General features: G+C 45.6%; 1 protein-coding gene and 1 pseudogene across 1 annotated transcript in view; one reads left to right on the forward strand and one right to left on the reverse strand.

Moving 5' to 3' along the window:
* Window positions 1-24,585, forward strand: part of Reep1 (receptor accessory protein 1) — a 127,945-nt gene that overhangs the window by 54,193 nt on the left and 49,167 nt on the right. Inside the window, 1 exon segment of the mRNA XM_045152996.1 lies at window positions 15,941-16,017. Within this exon segment, the coding sequence (XP_045008931.1) occupies window positions 15,941-16,017 (77 nt within the window).
* Window positions 13,583-14,702, reverse strand: LOC123461426 (annotated as a pseudogene).

Here is a 24,585-nt window from a genome sequence, read left to right on the forward strand (position 1 = left end):
TCCTGTCCCCTGTCTGGACCTTCACTGTTGAAGTAGGAAAGCCGAGAGGTACAGGGAGAAGAAATAGCACTTGGAATGGGAAGCCTCCTATTCCACCACATGGCCTGAACAACTTCACTTCTTTTGGCCTCCATTTCCTTGTATGGAAAACTCTAGGCCACGAATCACCATCTGACAATGAGAGCAGATGCAAAGACCCTAGCATCCAGCAAACTTGGGTTTTTTCCTGTCTCTACATCTCGGACTACATTTCAGTGTATGTGTCCAACACTCCGTGCTTCAAGCCCTGTTGCCGTTTCTGCTCTTTGAGCACAGGGGCTGTTCATCATCTTCTGTTGTTTCCAGAAGCACCTTGCACACAGCTGAGCACTTGTAAAGCTGACTGGGAGGACCCTCTGGTTGGAGGATTATCCTGATTGCTTTGGGGTGATTTGGAGACCCCGACATCATCCCTAGGTACACTGAGTGCCCTCGGCAAGAAAGCTAAGCCACTCTTGATTGATGAAGACATGCTCTATGGGTGGGTGTCCTTTCTTATGTAGGGCACTAACCCACGCCAGAGTGTGGGTCTGGTCGTAAAGAGACTGAGGTCAAGCCCTAACTTTGAAATTTGATCAATGCATTGGCTTAAACTTACAAGAGCCTCCGTGGCCTCATTTGAAAAAAGGATGTGGGGGCTGGAGGGATGGCTTGGTGGTTAAAAGCACTTGCTTGCAAAGCCTAGAAGCCTGGGTTTGATTATCTCATTATTCATGTAAGTTTGTTTGCAGCGGCACTATACACTGGCACACTCATTCCCATTCTCTCTCTCTCTGCTGCAAATAAGTAAAACTATGTTTTTTAAAAAATGAAAGAGAGCCTGGAGAGATGGCTGAGTGGTCAAAGGTACTTGTTTGCAAAGCCTCATGGCCTGGGTTCAATTCCCTGGTACCCACGTAAAGCCAGAGGCACAAAGTAGCACATGCATCTGAAATTTGTTTGTAGTGGCAGGAGGCCCTGGTGTACCTATTTTTTTTTCTCTCTCTCTCTCTCACTCTCTGTCCTTGCAAATAAACAAATTAAAAATAAATTTCTTAAAAAAGCAAAAAGGGCTGGAGAAATGGCTTAATGGTTAAGGCACTTGCCCAGCAGCCCATATAAGCCAGATGTACATGGGGGCGCATGTGTCTGGAATTTGTTTGCAGCCACTGAAGGCCCTGCCATGCCCATTCTCTCTCTCTCTCTCTCAAATAAAGAAAAAATAAAATATTTTTTAAAAAAGAAAGAAAAAAGGATGTGTAATAATAATCTTTCTTCCTCTTTTACTCAGATACCACTTTGCAAGTTTGGTATAGGTAAAGAAATAATTCAGAGTGGGCTCAGACAGTCATTGTTTTGTTTTAGATTTCCCAAGATGTCTTTATAACGAACACCTCCAGCTCAGCTGTACCCAGAGCTCAGCCCCTCCTCTCCCACTTTTCCAGAACTCCTTTCTGTGGCTGCTCCTAAGCAGGGGATCCAGAGGAAGTGATTTCTCCTCTGGAGATCAGTCCCTGCTATGTGTAAGGACATCTCCCTGTGTACACTATAAATAACTGGGAACTTGCAAACAGAGCCTCTCCTGGTGCTCAACTGACATGGCCTTAGGCAGCCTCTTCCAGCTCTCGCCTTCTTGACCCCTTCCAGCCTACGATGCAGGGCAACTGTGCCAGGGAGGGAGGCCTCACTAAGGTCACCACCCTCCAAGGGCTGATCCCCTACTTTGCTTGGGCAGAGCGTTCTGTCAGCTCAGCTGGGAGAGCTCAAACCCTGGTAAATTATTTAGTGCTGACTAAGCTTTGGTGACTCTGGAGAGTCCACTTCCCTGCCTTTGTCAGCTCCTACAGGCAGCCAGCACTGGGCTGTGGCCCTTTTCTTCCTCGTGCTTCCAGAGCCAGCCATGTTGTATCTCTGCACATTCCTCCTTAGTCTCATCTCCTGCTGACCCAGCTGGGAGGCAGGGAACAATTCTTCTCTCGTTTATTTATTTATTTATTATTATTATTTTTTGTTGTTGTTGTTTTTTGAGGTAGGGTCTCACTCTAGCCCAGGCTGACCTGGAATTCACTATGGAGTCTCAGGTTGGAGTCACAATTTATAAAAATGAAAAAGAAAACCCAAAACAACCCTCCCATAAGAATTCTTTAGAAATCACCCATTTGTCAAATCCACGTTTTTTTAGTTGCTAAGTGCTGTAGCCTGACACTCCACTCAGGATCTCAGGACGGAGGTCTCCCTCTCTGCTTCTGACAGGCTACAACCTTAGCTTCCGCACTGTAAGCACTGAGCTGTCAGACAAAGCGTCACCCCCATAGCCTACACACTACATTGAGGGGAGGGAAATAAACTAAAATAGAACTAGTTAAAACATTTATGTTAAAAAAAAAAGCAATTTTGTTAACCCAGACATGGTAGCACACTTCTATAATCTCAGAACTTGAGGCCAGCCTGGTCTACCTAGCAAGACCCAGTATACTTGAGGCTAGCATTGTAGCTCAGTTTGTAGAGTGCTTGACCAGCATGCACGAAGTACTAGATTCTGTCTCCAGCTCCACTTAAACCAGGCACGGTGGCACGCACCTGTCATCCCAGGATTTAGGTGGCAGGGACTAGAGGACCAGAAGTTCAAGGTCATCCTCACTACTATACGGAACCTGAGGCCAACCTGAGACACATGAAACACTGTCTCTGGGCTAGAGAGAGGTTCAGTGGTTAAGACGCTTGCCTATGAAGCCTAATGACCTGAGTTCAACTCCTCAGTGCCTACATAAAGCCAGATGCACAAGCTGGCACATACAGCTGGAATTTGTTTGCAGCACCTGGAGGCCCTGGCATGCTTATTCTCTCTTCTCTCTATCTCTCTCTGCTTGCAAATAAATAAAAATAAAAAAAGAAACCCTACCTCAATCAAAAAATGTATTTGTAACTGGGTGTGGCAGTGCATGTGTTTAACCCCAGCACTCAGGAGGCAGAGGTAGGATGATCACAGTGAGTTCAAGGCCACCCTGAGACTACAATAGTGGATTCCAGGTGAGCCTGGGCCAGAGTGACACCCTACCTCACAAAAACAAGAACAAAAAATGTATTTGTGGTTTGATTCATAGATAGTAAGACACTGACATTGAAATGACTAACATGAAGGGAGAGGTTTGTAGCCATAGTTTCCTAGGAGCAGAAGTATAGCATGCTGTGTGGAGCCACGTGGGGACGCGCAGAGCTCTCAGAAGATGGGCTGAGGGTGGACAGGGTCAGCAACCTTGGCTGTAATTTCTTCGGGGAAAGGAAAGCAAGCAGAATGAGGATTGGCTCACTTGAACATTTTCAGCAGACTCTGGCTTTGCGTGGCATTCTAGCGGTCTGGTACTTGACTGTGGGGTGGTCGTGGCTGGGGAATATTAGCTCAGCCTGTGAAAGCTCCTAAAGGGAGGGAGTTTGGAATAGTGGTCTCAGGATTGACGGGCCTACATAGAAGAGGCACACACCGAGAATCTGGCCAGTACTGGGTGCTGTGAGGCCTCAGATGCCAGAGCAGTGAGAATACAGAAAATATGTAAACACTGTGACTGTTGTAGTTACCTTCGTGTTGCCGGGACAAAGCGCCCAACCAAAAGCAGCTGACGGGAAGAAAGGTTTTTGTTTTGGTTTATGGTCTCGGGACACTGCATGATGGCAGGGGAAAGCATGGCATGAGTAGAGGCTGTACATCACCTCTGCACAGCAGGAAGAAAACGGCAACAGGAGAGGGAGCTGATTTCTGGAAGAGGGAGCTGGCCATAATCCTCCTAAGCCTGGCCCTCCTCCACGCCTCCTCCAGCAAGGCTCCACTTCCCAAATTGCTACAGCCTAGGGACCAAGTGTTCAACCCACATGACTTTTTGGGGGACATGTGAGTCACCCTCAGGTAAATGTCTTACCTGAGAGCATTGTTCCTTTCTGGCTATGTGAATGCGCAGAGTTCTGCCTGCAGGGGAAATTCATTTCCTCATTCTCTCAGGCTCACGCCTGGCCAGATAACCAGCTGTCCACTGTGAGCTCATGCCAATAAATGATGCAGACATCTGTAATCCAGGCTTGGGTTTTGTTTTGGCACAGGGAAGTCCCTATGAGGCTGAAACAGAGCCAGATGCAAAAGGAGTATAAAAGGCTTAAGAAATATCTGTATATCTGGTTAGAGGAAGGTATGAAGGGAAGAGGAAGTCCACAGCTCTTAGGGCAGGACTTTGGTAAACTCACAGGGACCCTGTGAGAAAGATTTGATGAGCTGTGGAAGCCCCTAGCCAAATGAGGGTCTCTCTCGGCCTGCCGGCTCTAAGCTCTGAAGGTTTGCTGTGGTTAAGGATGGAAGCTTCTCTCCTGTCTCCTCATTCTCAGACCCTGCTCTGACCATCCCCTCCCCCCAAAGCATGAAGACAGCGGTCCAGTCCAGGGTGGTTCTTGAACCTTATCTCTCACCTCAGCCATCATTCCCTCTCTCGGTTCTGATTGAAGGCTCTCCAGGCTGCCCCTCTCCTGCAGCCTGCAGGGAATTGAACAGAAGCCCTCAAACCTGGCAAGTTCTATTTCAGGCTTGGCAAAAATAGCTGTCATTTGGTTTCTATGAGGGATGTAGGGGAAAACACGCCTCATATTTGGTAATTTTAGATGAATATGGTTTCCAGCTCCAAGTCTCGCTCACTCCATTTACCTTGTTAGGCTCTATGAGTCCCCTCAGATCCTTCTTCTTGTGGGAAAGTATTTTGACATGAAAGAGAGCATGGTAGAAACTTCTTCCACGCTCCAAGCTTCTGCTCTGCCATGGTCCCCTGGTCTCTGTCAGTAGCCCCACCCTCCCTCTGAGCTTTGCTTCCTGCCTCGCCAGCAGCCTTGGGCTTTCCCTGGGACACTCAGACTGCCCTCAGCCACTTGGAGCTCAGCCTTTTCTCCCTCAGTTCTTCAATTGTCTCTTTCTTCATGTTGTGAATGGCTCCTAGTTACTAGTCACCTTTGTCCTGGCTTTGACGGGTGCCTTTCCCCCTTGTCTCTGCAGCCATTCACTCAGTGGGCACTTATGGGGAGTGTTATTGCCTTTGGGGTTGTCTAATTCTGTCATTTCTTCTCAAAAATCATCTAGGCAGTATTTCCCTATATATATTCTCAACCTAGTTTAAACTATCTTTTCCCCCCATTCACAAAATCATCACCCTAATCCAGTCATCCAAAGGTATACCAGCAGGACCTACTGTGCGTCAGGCGCTGTTCTGGGTAGCAGAGGTCGAATGGCATCATGCACGAACAGCTTTCCACATTGACCAGCTCATGATGTAGTGGAAAGCAGAAGCAGCTGGCACTCTCGAAGCAAGGATCAGCTGTGTCCTGGTAGATTTTTTTTTTTTTCAAGGTGGAATCTTGCTCTAGCCCAGGCTGACCTGGAATTCACTATGTAATCTCAAGGTGGCCTTGAACTCAGGGTGATCCTCCTACCGCTGCCTCTTGAGTGCTGGCATTAAAGGCGTGCTTCACCATACCCGGCCTGGGAGATATTTTTGAGAGGAGGGAGAACAGCTGTAAAGCAGTCCGATCCAAAGAGAGGCATCTGAGGCCACTGCCTTTTTAGAGTTCAGGCATTACTAGGGGAGTTACAGCAAGATGCCACCGGCTGGTATACCGGGGTCTGAAGCCAGAGAGAAAGAGAGAGCTTGAGAGCGCTCTAGAGGACTGGAGAGATGGTTTAGTGGGGAAGGCGCTTGCCTGTGAAGCCTAACGACTCATGTTGGACTCCCCAGATCCCTTGTAAGTCAGACACATAACGTGGTGCATGCGTCTGGAATTCAATTGCAGCAGCTGGAGGCCCTCGTGTGCCCATTCTCTCTCTGTCTCTCTCTCTCTCTTATAAAAAGAAGAAAAAGGCAGTCTGTTGGGACTTCCTCAAAAAATAAAAAAAGAAGTGCTCAAGAGCAAAGTGAGGTGGCTCCCTTTTATGAGTTTCTGGGGGAGCGGGAAGGTTTCATGCCCCATGATTCAGCTTCTGCACTAGGCGTCATGGAGGCGGCAGAGTGGGAGGTAAAGAAGGCTGGTGGTTCTTCAGGATCGCTAAGGGGAAGAGGCTGTTCTGCTCTGTTCCCAGCACCGATGGGGTTGAGGAGAGGCAGAAAGACACCCAGATGACAGAGTAAAGTTACAACTCAAGGTTACTTCAGCTTGGTTAACAGGGGCACTGGGCATCCCCCCTTGGCCTTGGGCTGCAAGGGTACTTAAAGTACCAGCATCGGAGCTGCAGAGATGGTTCAGCAGTCATGAGTTCGAGGCCACCCTGAGACTCCATAGTGAATTCCAGGTCAACCTGGGCCAGAGTGAGACCCTACCTCAAAACAAAACAAAACAAAACAAAAAAAAATGTGTTTGCAATCTGACAGCCAACGTTTGGTTCCCCAGCATCCATGTAAAACCAGACACACCAAGCGGTGCACGCATATGAAGTTCATTTGCATCACTGCAGTGTTGGGAGACCCCGACGTGCCCTACACTCTCATTTTGTCTCAAGTAAATATAGGTTTTTAATCGCAACAGCGTCTACACTCCAACATGTCCTGCAGGAGTTCGAAAAGGAAGGGTACTTGTCTGACTGACCTGTGGGACTTTTTGTGGGTGTGTCTAGGATCAAGCCCAGGGCCTTTTGCATGATCAGCACATGATCTTACCACCAAGTCATGCCCTCAGGCTGTCAGGCTTTGTAAGGAAACACCTTTAACTGCTGAGCCACCTCCCCAGCCCCAGGAGAAACAGTCTTGCCATGTGGCCTAGGCTGGCCCCAAATCCATCATCTTTTTTAACTTTTTATTGAAAATTTCCATAAATATAGACAAAATGCCATGATCATAATATTCTCCCATGACCCCCATTTTTCTCTCCCAGAACCCCCTCCACTAAGCCCCTGCTTTTATCTAATTAGGCTCTCTTCTATTTTGATATTATTGTTATGCATGTCATGTGTAGGTAGCATCAGCCACTGTGAGGTCATGAACCCCATGTTCACTTTGTGTCTGGAGGACAGTATTGCAGACCCGCCTCCCCTTCTTTGACTCTTGCATTGTGTCCACCACATCTTCCACAGTGCTCCCTGAGCCTTGGGGGTGTGATAGAGATGTCTCAGTGCTGAACACTCCGCTGTCACTCCTTCTCAGCGCTCTGGTGAATTTTGAGTCTCCCTAGTGGTCACCACTATCTGAAAAGAGAAGCTTCTCTAACCACAAGAGTAGCACTAATAAGTGGGTATAAACATAAATGTTTAGAGGGCAGTTTGATGGGCATAATATATTTATTTAGGCAGATAACAGGACCACTTTCCCCTTAGCACTTATGACCACCCCAGCCATAGGCTTTTTGACTAAGTTGTCAGTACCAGGCATGGTATCCCTCCTGTGGAGTGGGCTCCAGTCTAATCAGAGAGATGTAAGACTTTCAGGGTCTACTGCTGATTAAAACCGTGGATGACTTCTCTCCCACAGAAAGAAGTCAGAAAAGTGAATGACTTTTCTGCCACAGTGGGTAGCAAACAGCAGCAGGAGAGTGAGCCAAGCTCTGGCAAGGGGAAGCTGGCTATAACACCCCAAAGCTCATCTCCAATAAGACACCTCCTCTAGTGGTGGAAAGAATGTAAGAGCCAAAGGAAGACTAGGACTCATTACACTGTGCTCCTCCAGACATAAAATGGCCTGGATATGCATGACCTCACAGTGCCTGGCACTACCTACACAAGACCATTATAATAGGAGGAAAAGATGATGATATCAAAGTAAAAGAGAGACTGATTGAGAGGGGGAAGGGATATGATGGAGAGTGGAGTTTCACAGGGAAAAGTGGGAGCAGGGAGGGAATTAACATGGCTTATTGTCTATAATTATGGAAGTTGTCAATAAAAGAAATAAATTAAAATAAAATAAATTTAAGAGAAAAATAAATTAATTAATAAAGAAAAAAAGATGCCTCATCTAGCAAGGCTCCACCTCCCAAATTGCCACCAGCTGGGGACCAAGCATTCCAAACACATGAGTTTACGGGAGACATGTGAGTTAAACCACCACAGGCTGGAAGATATTAAATGAGGGAATTGTCCATACTTTGTGGAGGTTAAAATAAGTGGCCTACAGGATGGATTGGTGTGGATTCAGAGAAAGGGGTGAATTTTGCATCAGTTCAAGAGAAAAAGGACAAAAGCCTTAACTAGAGAAAATGGGCAGTGGAAGTGGGAAAAGGAGAGATTTGAAAATACAGATCACAGGGCTGGAGAGGTGGCTTAGCAGTTAAGGCACTTGCCTGCAAAGAATCCTGGTTTGACTCTCCAGGACCCACTTAAGGCAGATGCACAAGGGGGCACATGCATCTGGAGTTCGTTTGGCTAGAAGCCCTGGTGTGCCCATTCTCTCTCTGTCTCTCAAATAAATAAATAAAAATATTTTTTAAAAAACAAATAAAGACCATGTTCCTACAAGTGGCCCTGTGGCCTTCTCACAACAAGATTCTTTTTTTTTTCTTATAAAAGTATTTTTTAATAAATTGATATATTTCATTATTGTAACATGATAGCCAAATGCTATATCAAGGTAGCAAAAGTGAAGATCCCTGGTAATTTTATATAAGCACTATGAATGACAGTATGCTTGTGTGGTAGTTTGATTCAGGTGTCCCCCATAAACTTAGGTGTTCTGAATGCTAGGTTCCCAGCTGATGGAGATTTGAGAATTAATGCCTCCTGGAGGGAGTGTATTGTTGGGGGCGGGCTTATGGGCTTTATAGCCAGTTTCCCCATGCCAGTGTTTGGCACACCCTCCTGTTGCTGTGGTCCATCTTCTGTTGGCCAGGGGGTGATGTCTACCCTCTGCTCATGCCATCGTTTTCCCCTGCCATTGTGGAGCTTCCCCTCGAGCCTGTAAGCCAAATAAACCTCTTTTTCCCAGAAGCTGCTTTTGGTTGGGTGATTTCTACCAGCAATGCGAACCGGACTGCAACAGCTTGCAATCACAAGAAATGATCTTTAGGTCCTTGAAGATTCGTTGACAGCTGTACCATCTGTCGACGGTGGAGATGTGTGTGTATGCACTGAGCGGACCACAAAAAGTGGAGCAATTAAGCTAGACTTCTTAAACCACACTGACGAAGGATAACAGGATGGTCAACTGCTTAAAAAAAAAAAAAAAAAAAAAGTTGAGTGCTTTAAACTTAGTCATTTAAAGAAAACAGCATGTATTGTAACTACAAGGAATCTTACAGAATGGAGCCATGAGACACAGACATTACAGCCCTAAAGCAGTAATGTGTTTCAACCCATTATGTGATAGAAAAAGCCATGGAAACAGAGTCCTGCAGCTGTCTGTGGTGTCGAATCTCCTCATATACATGGTGCTCCCAATGGACTAAAACTGGAATTCCCTGCTCTGTACAAATGCTGGTGATGGGTAACATATGCTATTACTCTGGAATTCAGCCATTGAGTGGAGGTGTGCTAAGATCATTGCCTTCCACAAGGCCATAAGACACATATCCCAAAGCTGTTGCCCCCTACTGAGGGTTAAAAAATCTCAAGGATATTTTTTAAAATATATACCATGGAAACCAGACATCTCTGACCTTCTAACTCTATTATTGTTCAACCGACGAGGAAGAATGTGTTTCATATGGGTTACTCCAAAAAAAAAAAATGTATCTGATTCCATCAGTCATATTAATGATCAGATTTTTTATCTGGATTTTTCTTAAAAGAGTTCAAGTTAAGAACAAGATTCTTTTCTCCCAAGGGCAAGAAAAGCAAGTCAAATGTTAGCTAGTTAAACCCATCCTTAATCCGAACTATAGAGAAGGACCTCACTTGAATGAGATTTTCAAAAGACCCCTTTCTTCAACCTCAGGTACAATTAGATTGGAAGAAATCTCATGTCCAGAATTTTATCTGCTGTTAGGTAATTGGCCTTAGGCCACTGTTTATTTTTAGTAAGACCCTTTATACTATTTTAAAACTCCAGACACTTCAGAAAGAATCAAATATGGGCTGGAGAGATGGTGTAGCAGTTAAGGCACTTGCCTGAATAGCCTAAAGACCCAGGTTCAATTATCCACGTCCATGTAAGCCAGCTGCACAAGGGCGTGTATGTATCTGGAGTTCATTTGTATTGTATAAAGGCTCTGGCATGCCCATTCTCTCTCAGTCTCAAATAAAAAAAAATTAATTAAAAAAGCAAGAAATACAATAAAACTTTCATGTGTTGAGTTGCTGAGGTTTGAATAAGCACAGATAGAATGTCTCAGGCTATTGACCCAAAATGCCTAAGGGCCATTCCCTTGGGTTTCAAGGGACTGCGGGCTTACAACATGTATATTTCAGTGGGCAGAAAACACTGCTTCATATCATTACAAGCACTTTCCACGAAACTAGGTTTTGGGGCTAGCAATCTTCTTTTGTGGACAACTTACTGCTGGGACATTAATGTTTTGTCCTAAGTCTCACTTTCAGACCTGGACCAAGTCAACTCTCCACAAATATCACCTATTCCTTCTGTCTTTCTATCAACTCTCTTAATTAAAACAAAGCCCCACAAAGCAGATCAATTTGGAACGGCTTTCCTCTCTAGAAACAGAACAGTCAAAACAGCATCAAGTGGCTTCAATTGCCTCAGGCCAATGCTTATAACCCAAGGTCTATTTTTCCTATGAACATGGTGTGCATATGTTGATAAAAAATCAATCAAAACCGGGCGTGGTGGCGCACGCCTTTAATCCCAGCACTCGGGAGGCAGAGGTAGGAGGATCTCTGAGAGTTTGAGGCCACCCTGAGACTACATAGTGAATTCCAGGTCAGCCTGAGCCAGAGTGAGACCCTACCTTGAAAAACAAAAAAAAAAAAAAAAAAAAAAAAAAAAAAAATCAATCAAAATCAGCTATGGAAAAGTTTAAAATGTAGCTTACTCAAAGATATGTAGCTAGCTGGACGTGGTAGCGCACATCTATAACCCCAGCACTTGGGGAGGCAGAGATAGGAGGATTGCTGTGAGTTCGAGGCCACCCTGAGATTACAGAGTGAATTCCAGGTCAGCCTGGGCTAGAGTGAGACCCTACCTCAAAAAATCAAAAAACAAAAAAGATATGTATCTATACATAGAGAAATAGTAAACAACTCAAACTGAAAGTTTAAATAAATGTAAATGACAAAAACTAACAATATATAGCTGAAGTCACTGCCTAGGATCATTTATATACAGCATTTAATTTTACATTCATTCTTTTTTTTTAATTTTTTTTGTTTTATTTTTATTTATTTGATAGTGACAGAGAGAGAAAGAGGCAGATAGGGAGAGAAGAGAGAGAATGGGCGTGCCAGGGCCTCCAGCTACTGCAAACGAACGCCAGACGCGTGCGCCCCCTTGTGCATCTGGCTAACGTGGGACCTGGGGAACCGAGCCTCGAACCGGGATCCTTAGGCTTCACAGGCAAGCGCTTAACCGCTAAGCCATCTCTCCAGCCCTACATTCATTCTTAAGGCAGAACATTGTAACATGTAATGGTTTGGTTCCTACATCCAAGGGTCAAACTTGGGGTAGACACTGACAGACAGCCTCCTTGCTACTGAGGTAACATTCATTCTTAGAAAGATGGATTTCAAGACACACAAAACTATGGATTTTCAAAAAAAAAAAAAAAGTTCAATGAGAATACACTACTTATAGTAAAACTATTCTCATTATAAACCAATAAATTCCAACAAACTATCTGATATGGTGCAGAAAAAGAATGAAATATCAAAGAATTACTTGTTTGGGGTGTGTTTCTTTAGACTCAAGGTCCAGTATAAAAGGTAGCCTGAATAGTTAAAAAGTAGTTCAATATCAACCTCATACTGCTAAACAGAAAGCTATCACTTAGGATATACCTACCTCATCAAAAAATCTTGTGCAGGGGCTGGAGAGTTGGCTTAGCAGTTAAGGCACTTGCCTGCAAAGCCAAAGGACCTCAGTTTGATTCCCCAGAACCCACATTAGCCAGATGCACAAGGGGGCACATGTATCTGGAGTGCATTTGCAGTGGCTGGAGGCCCTGGCATGCTCATTCTCTCTCTCTCTCTCAAATAAATAAATAAAAACCTTGTGCAGGAGGGAATTCTGAATTAAAATAAAAATGGAGGGATTGCTTAGTGGTTAAGGCAGTAGCTACAAAGCCAAAGGACTCAGGTTCAATTCCCCAGGATCCATATAAGCCAGATGCGTCTGGAATTTGTTTGCAGTGGCTGGAGGCCCTGGCACACTCTCCTTCTCTCTCTGTCTGTCTGTCTGTCTCTCTCTTTCTCTTTCTGACTCTGTCTCTCTCAAATAAATAATAAAATCAAAAATAAATAAATAAAGATGAATCCCCTCCCCCAACACATGTTCAAAACTGCTTGTCAGTTACAGGAATATCTTCAACAACAACAACAAAAATCTTTAATATGATCAGGGGCATCCAAGCCAGACAGCGACAAGAATCCCATCCCGCTGAGGAGAATGGATAATTGGAATGAAACCAACCATTCCATGGGTACATTGGGATCTGTGCTACTCAGAAAGAGGGGTGTGAAGGGGAACTGCCTGGGGTCCCAAGCGTTCTGAACGTGTGTGCTTCCGCACACCAGGCCAGTTTGATTCCCTGTATCTAGTGTCAAAATATCAATAGCAATAACAAATTACTATCTAAAAGACAGCTAATCAGGTGAGGGAAACTAAAACTGTGTGAGGACCTTTGTATGTGCCTATGATTTGCCATAGCACTGGCAACTGTCAGGACGTGTACAAAGATTACCTGCCGAATTTTTTTTCATTTTTATTTATTTATTTGAAAGAGAGAAGCAGAGAGAGAATGGTCGTACCAGGACCTCTAGCTGCTGCAAAACCCCAGACATATGTGCCACCTTGCATATCTGGCTTATGTGGGTCCTGGGAAATTGAACCTGGGTCCTTTGGCTTTGCAGGAAAACGCCTTAACCACTAAGTCATCTCTCCAGCCCAGCCTGCCTAATGTTTGAGGATGAAGATTTCTTTCACAGCAGCAGAACTCCATGCAAGATTTGTAAACAGCAATACAAAGTACTGTAAACATAACTTAACAGAGCTTGTATAAAACAGAAGAAAATCCAAATTTACAAGTTGGTAAAAATCAAACAAAACAGAGGACAGCTTTGTGCAGTTCTCCCTCTTGTGCCAAGTGATTTTCTTTTTCTTTTCTTTCTTTTTTTTATTACAAAAATAATCCTGAGCTGAAAAATTGGGATTGCGGGGAGAGCCATCTTTGCATACAAAATAGCCAAGAGATAGGCCAGGCATGGTGGCGCACGCCTTCAACCCTAGCACTTGGGAGCAGAAGTAGGAGGATCACTGAGAGTTTGAGGCCATCCTGAGACTACATAGTGAATTCCAGGTCAGCCTGAGCTAGAGTGAGACCCTACCTCGGAAAACCAAAAATGAAAAAAGAAAATAAAATAAGCTAGCCAAGGGATGCTTACTGATTGCTTTTCTCTAGTGATACTCAGCTACTGTTCTGAAGTTGTGACTTTGGAGATGTTTAGAGTTTAGCATGGCACCCAGGTCTGGAGCCTGATGTAGTGCTTGCCATGGCTGTGAAGCAGTGGTGTCCTGAGCTCTTAGCTGACGCTATACTTCAGGGCAGGGGGGGCGAGCCACTCCTTCAGGAGGTAACTCTATAGAAAGAGTATGCAGGAGGGCTGCAGAGATGGCTTAGCAGCTAAGGCACTTTCCTGTGAATCCTAAGGACCCATGTTCTACTTGCCAGATCCCACGTAAGCCAGATGCACAAGGTGATGCAAGTGTTCAAGGTTGCACATGCACACACATATGTCTGGAGTTCAATTACAGTGGCCAGAGGCCCTGGCACACCAATTCTCTGTCCTTCTCTCTCTGTCTCTCTTCCTCCTACCAGTCTCTCGCATTAAAAAAAAAAAAAAAAGGCCAATCTGTTGGGCTTGTCTGAAAAAAAAATTTTTTTTAATTAAAAAAAAAAGAAAGAAAAGGTATATAGGAGCTAAGACAGGCCAGTTGATTGATCCAGTGCAGAATCTCTTTCCCACAAAGAATCTTTGATAATGATGAAGAAAAGTGATTGTGGTTTGTGTGCATCAAATGATAAATGTTGCCTACATATCCTTTTCCCAGTTCTTGTACAGTTTTTTTACATCATCTTCTAGCAAGTCAGTGCTCCCTAAAACAACAGCTTCTTCAAATTTAAATGTGTTTTCTTATTCAGAAACATTTCCTGGGAAAATTTTCAAATATTCCAGAAAAAGGATAAATTTGGCCACCATAAGCAGATGCTCTGCCATATCCTTCAATTCCTGAGTGAAAAACTCCAATTTCGGGCTGGAGAGATGGCTTAGCGGTTAAGTGCTTGCCTTTGAAACCTAAGGACCCCGGTTCAAGTCTCGATTCCCCAGGACCCAGGACCCACATTAGCTAGCCAGCTGCACAAGCAGGCGCATGTCTGGAGTTCGTTTGCAGTGGCTGGAGGCCCTGGCACGCCCATTCTCTCTCTCTCTCTCTGCCTCTCTCTCTCTATTGCTCTTAAATAAATATAAACAAAAAAAGGGAAAAAACTTCATTTCCTACGGATGAGGTATATTCATTCATCCAGTACATACTGTGTACTTTGAGCTCCACTAACTGGCTAGCTCCCATCCCCCTCCCCATGGGTGCCACCCCCGTGGGTGCTTCAGGGAGCTTGAGCTGGGCCCTAAGCGTGCACAGCCTGGCCCGCCACAGCCCACAAACCCAGGCAGGAGCTTGGGGCAGGCAAGCTGCTCCTGGGCACCATAGACAGGAATCTCAACAAAAGATTCTTAGGTGACCTATGAGCCATGAAAAGTACTACCATCCTCTCCTGGAGCCTGGCCTGATAAATGTTTACCGAGTCAAGAGTGTGTTTATGTTGCATGTTTTCACTGAGCCCGAAGCACGCTGCTGTTGCGAGAGTAGCTAGCCAGCAAGCCCTGGGAATCCTCCTGTCTCCACCTCCCCAGCACCGCTACACCCATGTGCTACCACACCTGGCTTTTACGTAGATGATGGGGATCTGAATTCAGAGTCTCATGCTTGTGTGGCAAGCACTTTACTGGCAGCCATCTCCCCGCCCCCGCCCCCGCCCCCAGCTCCCAAGTCCCACCTTTTTTTTTTTTTTTTTTTTTTTGGTTTTTTCAAGGTAGGGTCTCACTCTGGCTCAGGCTGACCTGGAATTCACAATGTAGTCTCAGGGTGTCAGGGTGTCCTCAAACTCATGGCAATCCTCCTACCTCTGCCTCCCGAGTGCTGGGATTAAAGGCGTGCGCCACCACGCCCGGCTCCCATGTCCCACCTTTTGATGCTATGACGTGGTATTTGCATCTACAAAGTTCATATTCCAGAATTACACAATCGAGTTACAGAAAGAAAATCACGCACAGAAAACTATCATGTTTTAAGTTACTTTATAGTTTTGTGTTGGGCTTCATTGAAAATTGTCCTGGGTGGGGTGTGGTGGCGCACGCCTTTAATCCCAGCACTCAGGAGGCAGAGGTAGGAGGAGCACCATGAGTTCGAGGCCACCCTGAGACTACACAGTGAATTCCAGGTCAGCCTGGACTAGAGTAAAACCCGACTTCGTAAAACCAAAAAAAAAAAAAAGTGTCCTGGGTTGTAAATGGCCCATGGCCTATGGATTGGACATGCCTGGAAAGGTGTTGACTTTGAGCTTTGTCAGTTGTGGAATAGCCTGTTTGCTTTCAGCCTCAGAGTGAGCAATAAACTTTGACCTGAGTTGTGGAAGGATGAGGAGAGGGGTGACAGGTGCTGGGGGTACTGCCTGGACCTCCCTCAGCACCCACTTTTGCCACTGAAGTCCTTGGCTTTGTCTACTAGAGCTGTGCTTTCTCCTTCAACAGGTCAAATGGATGATGTACTGGATCATATTTGCACTTTTCACCACAGCAGAGACCTTCACAGACATCTTCCTTTGCTGGTAAGTGCTCCAGGAAGTGGGACCTGTCACAAGGTGATTTTTGCCTAGAGGAGAGGAGAAGTGGAAAGGGACTGAAACCTCCTACCTTGTCTTGGGTCACAGGTGCAGGGTCAGGCATGGATGTTAGCTGGAGCAATATTTTCAGTGTTATCACTTACTTAACTCATTATTTTATTTGACACATTCAAAACACATTTCACAATGATTGCATCATTAATAAATATTAATTTTCAACTCAAGGCATATTTTAAGTTGTGGTATGAGGGCTCTCTTGGACAAGTCAAAGGCCCCTGTCAAAAAAAAAATGAAACTATGTCTATATACACACCCACACAGGCATATATTTTTTCTTTTTATTAGAACTTTTTATTGAAACATGATGTTGCTATTTTGGCAAGTTAGATTCAGCTCTTAATTTTCTGGCCTCAGCCTCCTATGTGCTGGGATTACAAGTGTGTACCACTGGGTCTGGCTTACATTTTCTTTTTCTTTTATTTAGTTACAATATTCTAATGGAGTATTATAGATATAACAGTTCTAAGTTTGCTTATTGCAGAAATACTTTCATGTGAGCATAAACACATTTACTTGGTTTTATTTATTTATTATTTATCTGAGAGAGAGAGGCAGGCAGAAAGAGAATGGGGTGCACCAGGACCTCCTGCCTCTGCAAACAAACTCCACACATATACACCACTCTGTGCATCTGGCATTATGTGAGCACTGAGGACCAGAACCCAGGCAGTCAGATCATGAAAGCAAGTGCCCACAACCTCTAAGCCATCTCCCCAGCCCAACGTTGACCTATTTTGTTGTTGGTGGTGTTTTTTCAAGGTAGGGTTTCACTCTAGCTCAGGCTGACCTGGAATTCTCTATGTAGTCTCAGGGTGGCCTCAAACTCATGGTGACCCTCCTACCTCTGCCTCCCGATTGCAGGGAGTAAAGGCATGTGCCACCATCCCCAACTCAACATCTACCTATTTTTAATGGCCACATAATATTTCATGGTGTAGATGAAACATAACAAAATTTAAATAATGTACTTCTTTTAAAATATTTTATCTACTTGCTTATTTATTTGTAAAGAGAGAGAGAGAATGGGTGCGTCAAAGCCTCTAGCCAATGCAAATGAATTCTAGATGCATGCACCACTTTGTGCAATGGCTTTCCCTGGGCACTGGGGAATTGATCCCAGACTGTCATGCTTTGTAAGAACCACTGAGCCATCTCCCCAGCCCTCTCAATAATGGACTTCTGATGAACATTAAGTTCAACACTAAGTTGCCATGTTTTCCTCTTATCAACAGCTCAGTTGCTGGGGATGGTGGAGCACACTTGGGGTACTTGTATTTTGGGAAGTACAGGTAGTAAGATCATGAGTTCAAGGTCAGCCTCAACTACACAGCAGATTGAAGGCCAGCCTTGTCTACATGAGACCTTGTCTAAAACAAAACAACAACAAAAAGGCTAGGAACAGGGCATGGTGGTACATGCCTTTAATCCTAGCACTTGGAAGGCAGAGGTAGCAGGATCGCCATGAGTTCAAGGCCAGCCTGAGACTACATAGTGAATTCCAGGTCAGCCTGGGCTAGAGCGAGACCCTGCCTTGAAAACCAAAGCAAAACAAAACAAAACGCTAGAGAGATAGCTCAGTGAGTAAAGAGCTTGTGTCCCAAGCATGAAGGCATTGTGTTGTCTTCGTCTCAGCACTTGGGTGAGTTTGAAGTCTCCCCAGTAGTCATTACCATTTGCAAAAAGAAGTTTCTCTAACCAAAAGTGAGCATATCATTAACATATGGGCTTAAACGTAAAAATTTAGAGGGCAATTTGGTGGGTATAATATATCCTTTTAGCCAAACAGCAGTAATAGCTTCCCCTCTAGGGCTTATGACCTTCCCAGTCATAGGCTTTTGATTAGGTTTTCAGTAATCAGGCACAAATTCCCCCCCCCCCATATCCAATCCTAGAGCAGTTGGTTATCCCCATGATATGCATTCCACTAGTGGGCACATCTTGCCTGGCTGGCCTGTTGTGTAGTTTTCAGGGTCCACTGCTGATTAAGAGTACTGGTGATTTTTCACCTCAGCAGGCTGCATAGCACTTTCCAGCACTATTTAGGTTCTTTATCACAGCTATTCAGCTATGCTGTGGTAACATGAAAGCAGCCAAAATGATACGTACATAAGTGGGTGAGGCAGTATCCTAATAAAACTTTATTTATAAAAATAGATGACAGACTGATTTGGCTCATGGGCCATGGATTACTGGGACTCTTGGATCATTCTAGCAAACAGAGTCCTTCTACGTAATATGAAAAGGAAAACTGCGGGGCTTTGTTGGGAGATGGTTGAAATAACTCACAAAATATAAAGGAAAGATGAAAACGTAAGCTCTGAAAGGGGAGGAATCAGGGTACCTCAGAGAAGCTTGAGGGCTCTGCTTTTGTGCCCTCTGCCCTGTTTATGCCAGTGCTAGAGACCTCCTGCTTCCAAATTCCACTGGCCTGTGGTGTAGAGATGACTTGATACTTAGTATTCAGTACTTCCTCGCAGAACTTAGTAATTAACTGTGATCACTGAATATAAACATGGCTGCCCATTGGTACTTAGGATGGAGGAAGAGAGGGCAGGTTCCAAAGAGGCTGGTTCAAGGAGTCTTTCCTACCAACGGAGTTTATAGACCCCACTGTGCTGGCTCTGTGCAGGCACCAAGCACTTCAGTAGAGCACCCTTTGCACCAGCCTCTGGGAGGAAAAGCACCAGGGCATTTCAAGCAAGCGCCTTTAACCATCAAGCCATCTCTCCGGCCCCACTCAGGGCATTTCAAACCCCAGTGTGGTGTTCATCCTCCATCTCTCTTTTTCCATCTCATCCTTTTCTTTTTTTCTCTTCCTGTCTGGAAGTAGGTGGCCCTTACCTCGTACCTCCCAGCCTCTCTTCTACGGTTGAAGACTAACATTTTTTTCTCATATTCTGTAGGTGTGTATCCCAGCGAGGAAGTCTCTTTCCACACTAGAGTGCTAAGGAGACTTTCCATCAATGCTCTAAGGCTGGAGACCGCAGCAGCACTTCACAGTCTCTCTTTATCCCACACCCCAAGGGAGCGGACCAGCTTGCTAGAGAGACTCCATGCTATGGTCACTACAAACTTTGAATTTCTCCACTATCTGGAGCTCAGTCTAGGCCTTTTCTTCATTGACATCCACCAAGGACTTCCTGGGGCGGGGGGGGGGGGTGAACAACTAAAGGGAATGTGGGGGGAGATGATACTGTTGTCCCCACTAGGACTTTGTGCTTCCACTGAGGCAATGTGGCCCTGTGCGGAGGTCAGCTCTCTGTCTTTGCTCTCCTACCAGATGATAAACCCCCAAGAGCAAGGATATGCCTCACCTGTCCTGTGCTGCATATGCCTTCCAGCGTGTAGTTTTTCAGTAGGATTTTCCTGGTGGAATGAATACATGAGTCTATCCACTAGTGGGGTAAGATAAAAGCTGGGCAATAGAACCAGAAAGAAATGTAGTGGTCTGAGAGTGTGACTCAGTTGGTCCAGTGCTTGCCTAGTAAGCACAAAGACCTGAGTTTGATCCCCAGCACCCCATAAACTGGGTGTGATGGTGCATACCTGTAACCCCAGCACTAGAGTGGTAGAGGTGGGAGAATCAGAAGTGCAAGGTCATCCCTTGGCTATATAGAGTTCAAGGCCAGCCTCACCTACATGAGACCCCCGTTTCAAAAAGCTGGAGAGATGGCTTAGCGGTTAAGCGCTTGCCTGTGAAGCCTGAGGACCCCCAGTTCGAGGCTTGATTCCCCAGGACCCACATTAGCCAGCTGCACAAGGGGGCGCACGCATCTGGAGTTTGTTTGCAGTGGCTGGAGGCCCTGGGGCACCCATTCTCTCTCTGTGTGTCTCTCTCTCTCCCTCTTTGTCTGTCACTCTCAAATAAATAAATTAATTAAAAAAAAATTTTTTTAAAGCCAAAGAGCCAAGCATGGTGCATACCTTTAATCCCAGCACTCAGGAGTCAGACGTAGGAGGATCTCTGTGAGTTTGAGACCAGCCTGAGACCTAAAGTGAGTTCCAGGTCAGCCTGGGCTAGAGTGAGACCCTACCTCGAAAAAAAATAATAATAAATAAAATCAAAGAAAAGAAAATGTATTGGTTGCTAATGGTAGTATGAAGCCTGGTGATTCTAGTCTCGCTACCAGGAAGGCACTCAACAGTGAGGACTGGCACCTCCGTCTCCCGGACAGTGGACATGGCACTGAGGTTTGCAAGCAGAGGGGAAGGAAGTGTAGGCTACAGAGAGGAGGAAATGGGAACAGCGCTGATAAAGAGCTGTCAGGCTAGGATTTCATCCCACGCACACGGTCTGTAGGGGTGGATTCGGGTCTGGTCATTCTTCATTAGTCATGACAGTCTCCGAGCTTCTTCTCCTTGTAAACATCCTGCCTTTGAGGAGTGGGTGATCAGCTTATCCCAGAATCAGCTGCATTCCTGCCACCAGCATCCCATCCTGCTTCAACATCCTGGCCTTGTGATAAGGATGCGCTGCCGGGGCTACGGAATACATGGGAGGGAGTGGGGGAAAACACACACACATTTTTGTTTCTGATGAAGGCCCAGGAGTTTGTCTTTTGTGTTATTCTCTTACCTAATTTATTCTCAGAGACTTTATGGTAAAAGCATCCTGACTTTACTAGTGGATCTGGGTTCTGAGGCTAAGATTGTTTGTATGAAGCCAAGGGGCAGTGGCGCACGCCTTTAATCCCAGCATGTGAGAGGCAGAGGTAGAAGGATCACTGTGAGTTCGAGGGCACCCTGAGACTACATAGTGAATTCCAGGTCAGCCTGGGCTACAGTGAGACCCTACCTCAAACACACACACATGCACGCACGTGCGCACACACACACACACACACAATTGCTTATATGAGAAGAACGTATAGCATTCAGCCATTCATTTTTATTTTTTCTAAAAAATTTTGAGAGACAGAGAATGGGTGTGCCAGGACCTTCAGCAGTTGCAGGCAGAAAACCCACTCCTGGGCATCTGTGCTACAGCTGCGTTTGCATGTCTGTCTGTGTAAAAAGCAAACACAAGGAGGCTCCCTTGCAGCTTGCCTGCTGTGGCCAAACCTTGCATGGGGGCCTGAAAGAGGCTTGCAGACTCACAGGCAGCTATAAAGTAGATTGAGGCTTTCCATGTTCTAGTATGACATAGTCCCTGGTGTATACTATGGGTTCTGTGTGTGTATTAAGGGAAAGCAGGTGCGTGCGTGACCTATTTTTTTTTTAAATACATCTTTTATATAATAAATAAGCACGCGGCAGTGCGACAGATTCCCTGGGGTTGTCTGTGGATCTTATGTTAGTGTCTGAGCTTGCCAGATTCATTTGCTTTCCCCATGGGGCTGGCAGATACTAGCTTTCAAAACAAAAGTTCCTCTGTTATTAGTCGCTGGAGAGTCCCACTGTGAGAGAATTATGCCTCTCTGTCCTTTTTGACTGTGAATTTTGCTATGGAAGGTGTCCCACAGTTGTGGGGACAATGTTCAGGAAGAGCCTGCTAGAGGCAGAGAGTGGAGGGGCCTTGTGTGTGTGTTGGGGGGGTGAGGAGTGGGTAGGACTGATCATGAATGGGGGTGGGAGGCTGTGTGAGAATTAAAGGACCCTGAAATAACTAGCTAGAAATTACTCCGTTTTATTTTCCATTCTCTTATCTGGGAAGGATGACTGGGAAAGACCTTTCTGATCGTTTAGAGTAGCCAGATGTCACTCTCACCCATGACATTTAAAAATTTTTAATTAATTAATTAATTTGTCTTAGAGGGGAGAGAGAGGGTCAGAGAGAGAGAGAGAGAGAAGGGGATGGGGGTGTTCCAGGGCCTCTAGCCACTGCAAACGAACTCCAGACACATGTACTACCTTGTACATCTGGCTTTATGTGGGCACTAGGGAACTGAACCTGGCTCCTTTGGCAGGCAAGTACCTTAACTGCTAAGCCATCGCTCCAGCTCCCATGACATGTGTTAAGGAGACCTGGGATTTGTTTTAAGCAGATGAGGTAAGACAGAGAGACCTGGAAATGACTATCATGAAGGAAGAAATGTGTTAGGCTCACAGTCCCTACAAATAAGAAGTGTGCCCGCCACACCACTCAGGACGACATAGGGAAACAGAGTGAGTGGAGACAGAGTGGAAATGGGCAACAGACTTTAGTGTAGTTAACAGAAAGGAATGGGGGAGGCAGGTTCATAGGCTTGGAGTTACTACAAAGGGTTTTGGGATATAGCGGCTGTTCCTAGCTGTTAGGTACCTGGTCCTAGGGTGATGTGAGTGTGTGGATAGTGGCTGAGAGCATGAGAACCTGGTAGAGGAGGTGCCTGGGGTGTGGACTTTGGCTTGTCACTTGTATATGAAAGCTGTGTTTGCTGTATATGAAAGTTTTGTTATCTCTAAGAATTGGCTTACCCTGGTAAAAGCACTTCCTCCAGGGCAACAAGGCCCTAAAATGTCAAACCATCAGAATAAAGAAAATAGGGCTGGAGAGATGGCTCAGAGCTAGGCTCTTGTCTGCAAAGCCTAACAATTTAAGTTCAGATTCCCCAGTACCCACTTAAAGCCAAATGCGCAAACTGGAGCATGCATCTGGAGTTTGTTTACAGTGGCTAGAGGCCCTGGCACACCTGTTCTCTCTCTCTGCCAGGCGTGGTGGTGCATACCTTTAATCCCAGCACTTGGGAGGCTAGGTAGGAGGATCCCTATGAGTTCAAGACTAGCCTCCAACTACATAGTGAATCCCAGGTCAGCCTGGGCTAGAGTGAGACCCTACCTTGACAAACAAAAACAAATACAGACAATGAAAACACATAGTCAATCTAACTCAGGACTGAAAATAGGACTGCATGGGATGTTCACAGCACCAGGCCAAGATGGAAGAAGTGGGTTGGGCATGGTGGCGCACGCCTTTAAACCCAGCATTCGGGAGGCAGAGGTAGGAGGATCGCCATGAGTTCAAGGCCATCCTGAGACTACATAGTGAATTCCAGGTCAGCCTGAGCTAGAGTGAGACCCTACCTTGAAAAACCACACACACACACACACACACACACACACACACACACACACAAGGTGGGACCGAAATCCCAATGGAACTCTGTTTACTAACTCTCGTGCCCATAGAACTATACCAGTCTGAGGGGCTGACTTTTTTATATGTTCAAAGATTTGTGTTTGCTATTGTTTCATCAGTCCATTTTTTTAAAAGTTTTTTTATTATTTATTTATTTGAGAGACAGAGAGGGAGAGAAGCAGATAGAGAATGGGCACACCAGGGCCTCCAGCCACTGCAAAGGAACTCCAGATGCATGCACCACCTTGTGCAGCTTATGTGGATTCTGGGGAACCAAACCTGGATCCTTTTGCTTTGCAAGCAAGTGCCTTAACCACTAAGCCATCTCTCCAGCCTGCTCAGTGCATTTTTTAAACTGCATTCCTAGTTTCAAGGATGCCAGAGTCCTGACTGTGTTTCTGGGAAATCCAGGATTACCAGCCTCAGACCTTCCATGCTCACCGTTGTTTCCCAAATTCTCAGCATAGGCTGACAGAGAGACACTAGGGAATGTTCAAGGGACCAATACATGAATGGGCTCAAAGGAGCGTAGGAGTCTAGAATTGCATGTTATTTCTACCCTAGCCTGGCTCTCCCTCCTTCCCTCCTTCTCCCTCTGCCTCCCTTCCTTCCCCTTCCTTCTTTTTCCTTTCCTCCTATGTGTGGTTTGCCTACATGTGAAGGCACATGTATGTGCACGTGCCACATGGAGGCCAGGGAACATCCTTGGGTGTTAGCCTCAGGAATGGTGTCTATTTCCTTTGAGCCAGGATTTCCTCACTAGTCTAGGGCTCTCCCATGAGGGCAGAGGGGCTAGCCTGAGAGCTCCAAGGATCGTTCTTTCCAGAGCAGGAAAACTGGGTACTGGGGATCCGAACTCACGTCCTCATGCTTGCACAGCGAATGCTTCCTGCTGAGCTCCCTCCCCAGTGCCTTCGTTTTGGCACCAGAAAGGAAAGGGGACTGGACTGGGGAGATGGCTCAGTGGTTAAGTGTGCTTGTTTGCAAAGCCTGCTGGCCCAGGTTCAATTCTCTAACAACCAGACTCAAAACGTGGTATATGAGTCTAGTGTTTGTTGACAAACATACATATGAAAATAAGTAAAAAAAATACATAAATTAAAAAAATATCAAGATCTCTGGGCATGGCATTGGCTTGAGCAGGGTGAGTAACATCCTCTCCCTGTCAGGAGCAGGGCTGTTGTCTTTGACTGTACTGGGTAGAGAAAGGGGGCTTTGATTCCTGGACAAGAGAGCCCATCAGCTTTCTCCCACCCTAGCTGCCCTGATGTCTGTGCCCCGTGGCCATGAGCAAGGGGCAAATGATCGAACATACAGACCAAGCCTTGGTCTTCTGTGCCCACAGGCTGCAGCTCTGTCCACATGCCAACTCAGTGAGAGTGAGCCCATAACCCTGCAGGAAATGCCAGCTGTTGACAGGCAGGACCAAGGAGCAA

Source organism: Jaculus jaculus, chromosome 6 (genome assembly GCF_020740685.1).
Source record: "Jaculus jaculus isolate mJacJac1 chromosome 6, mJacJac1.mat.Y.cur, whole genome shotgun sequence".
Classification (NCBI taxonomy): Eukaryota; Metazoa; Chordata; class Mammalia; order Rodentia; family Dipodidae; genus Jaculus; species Jaculus jaculus.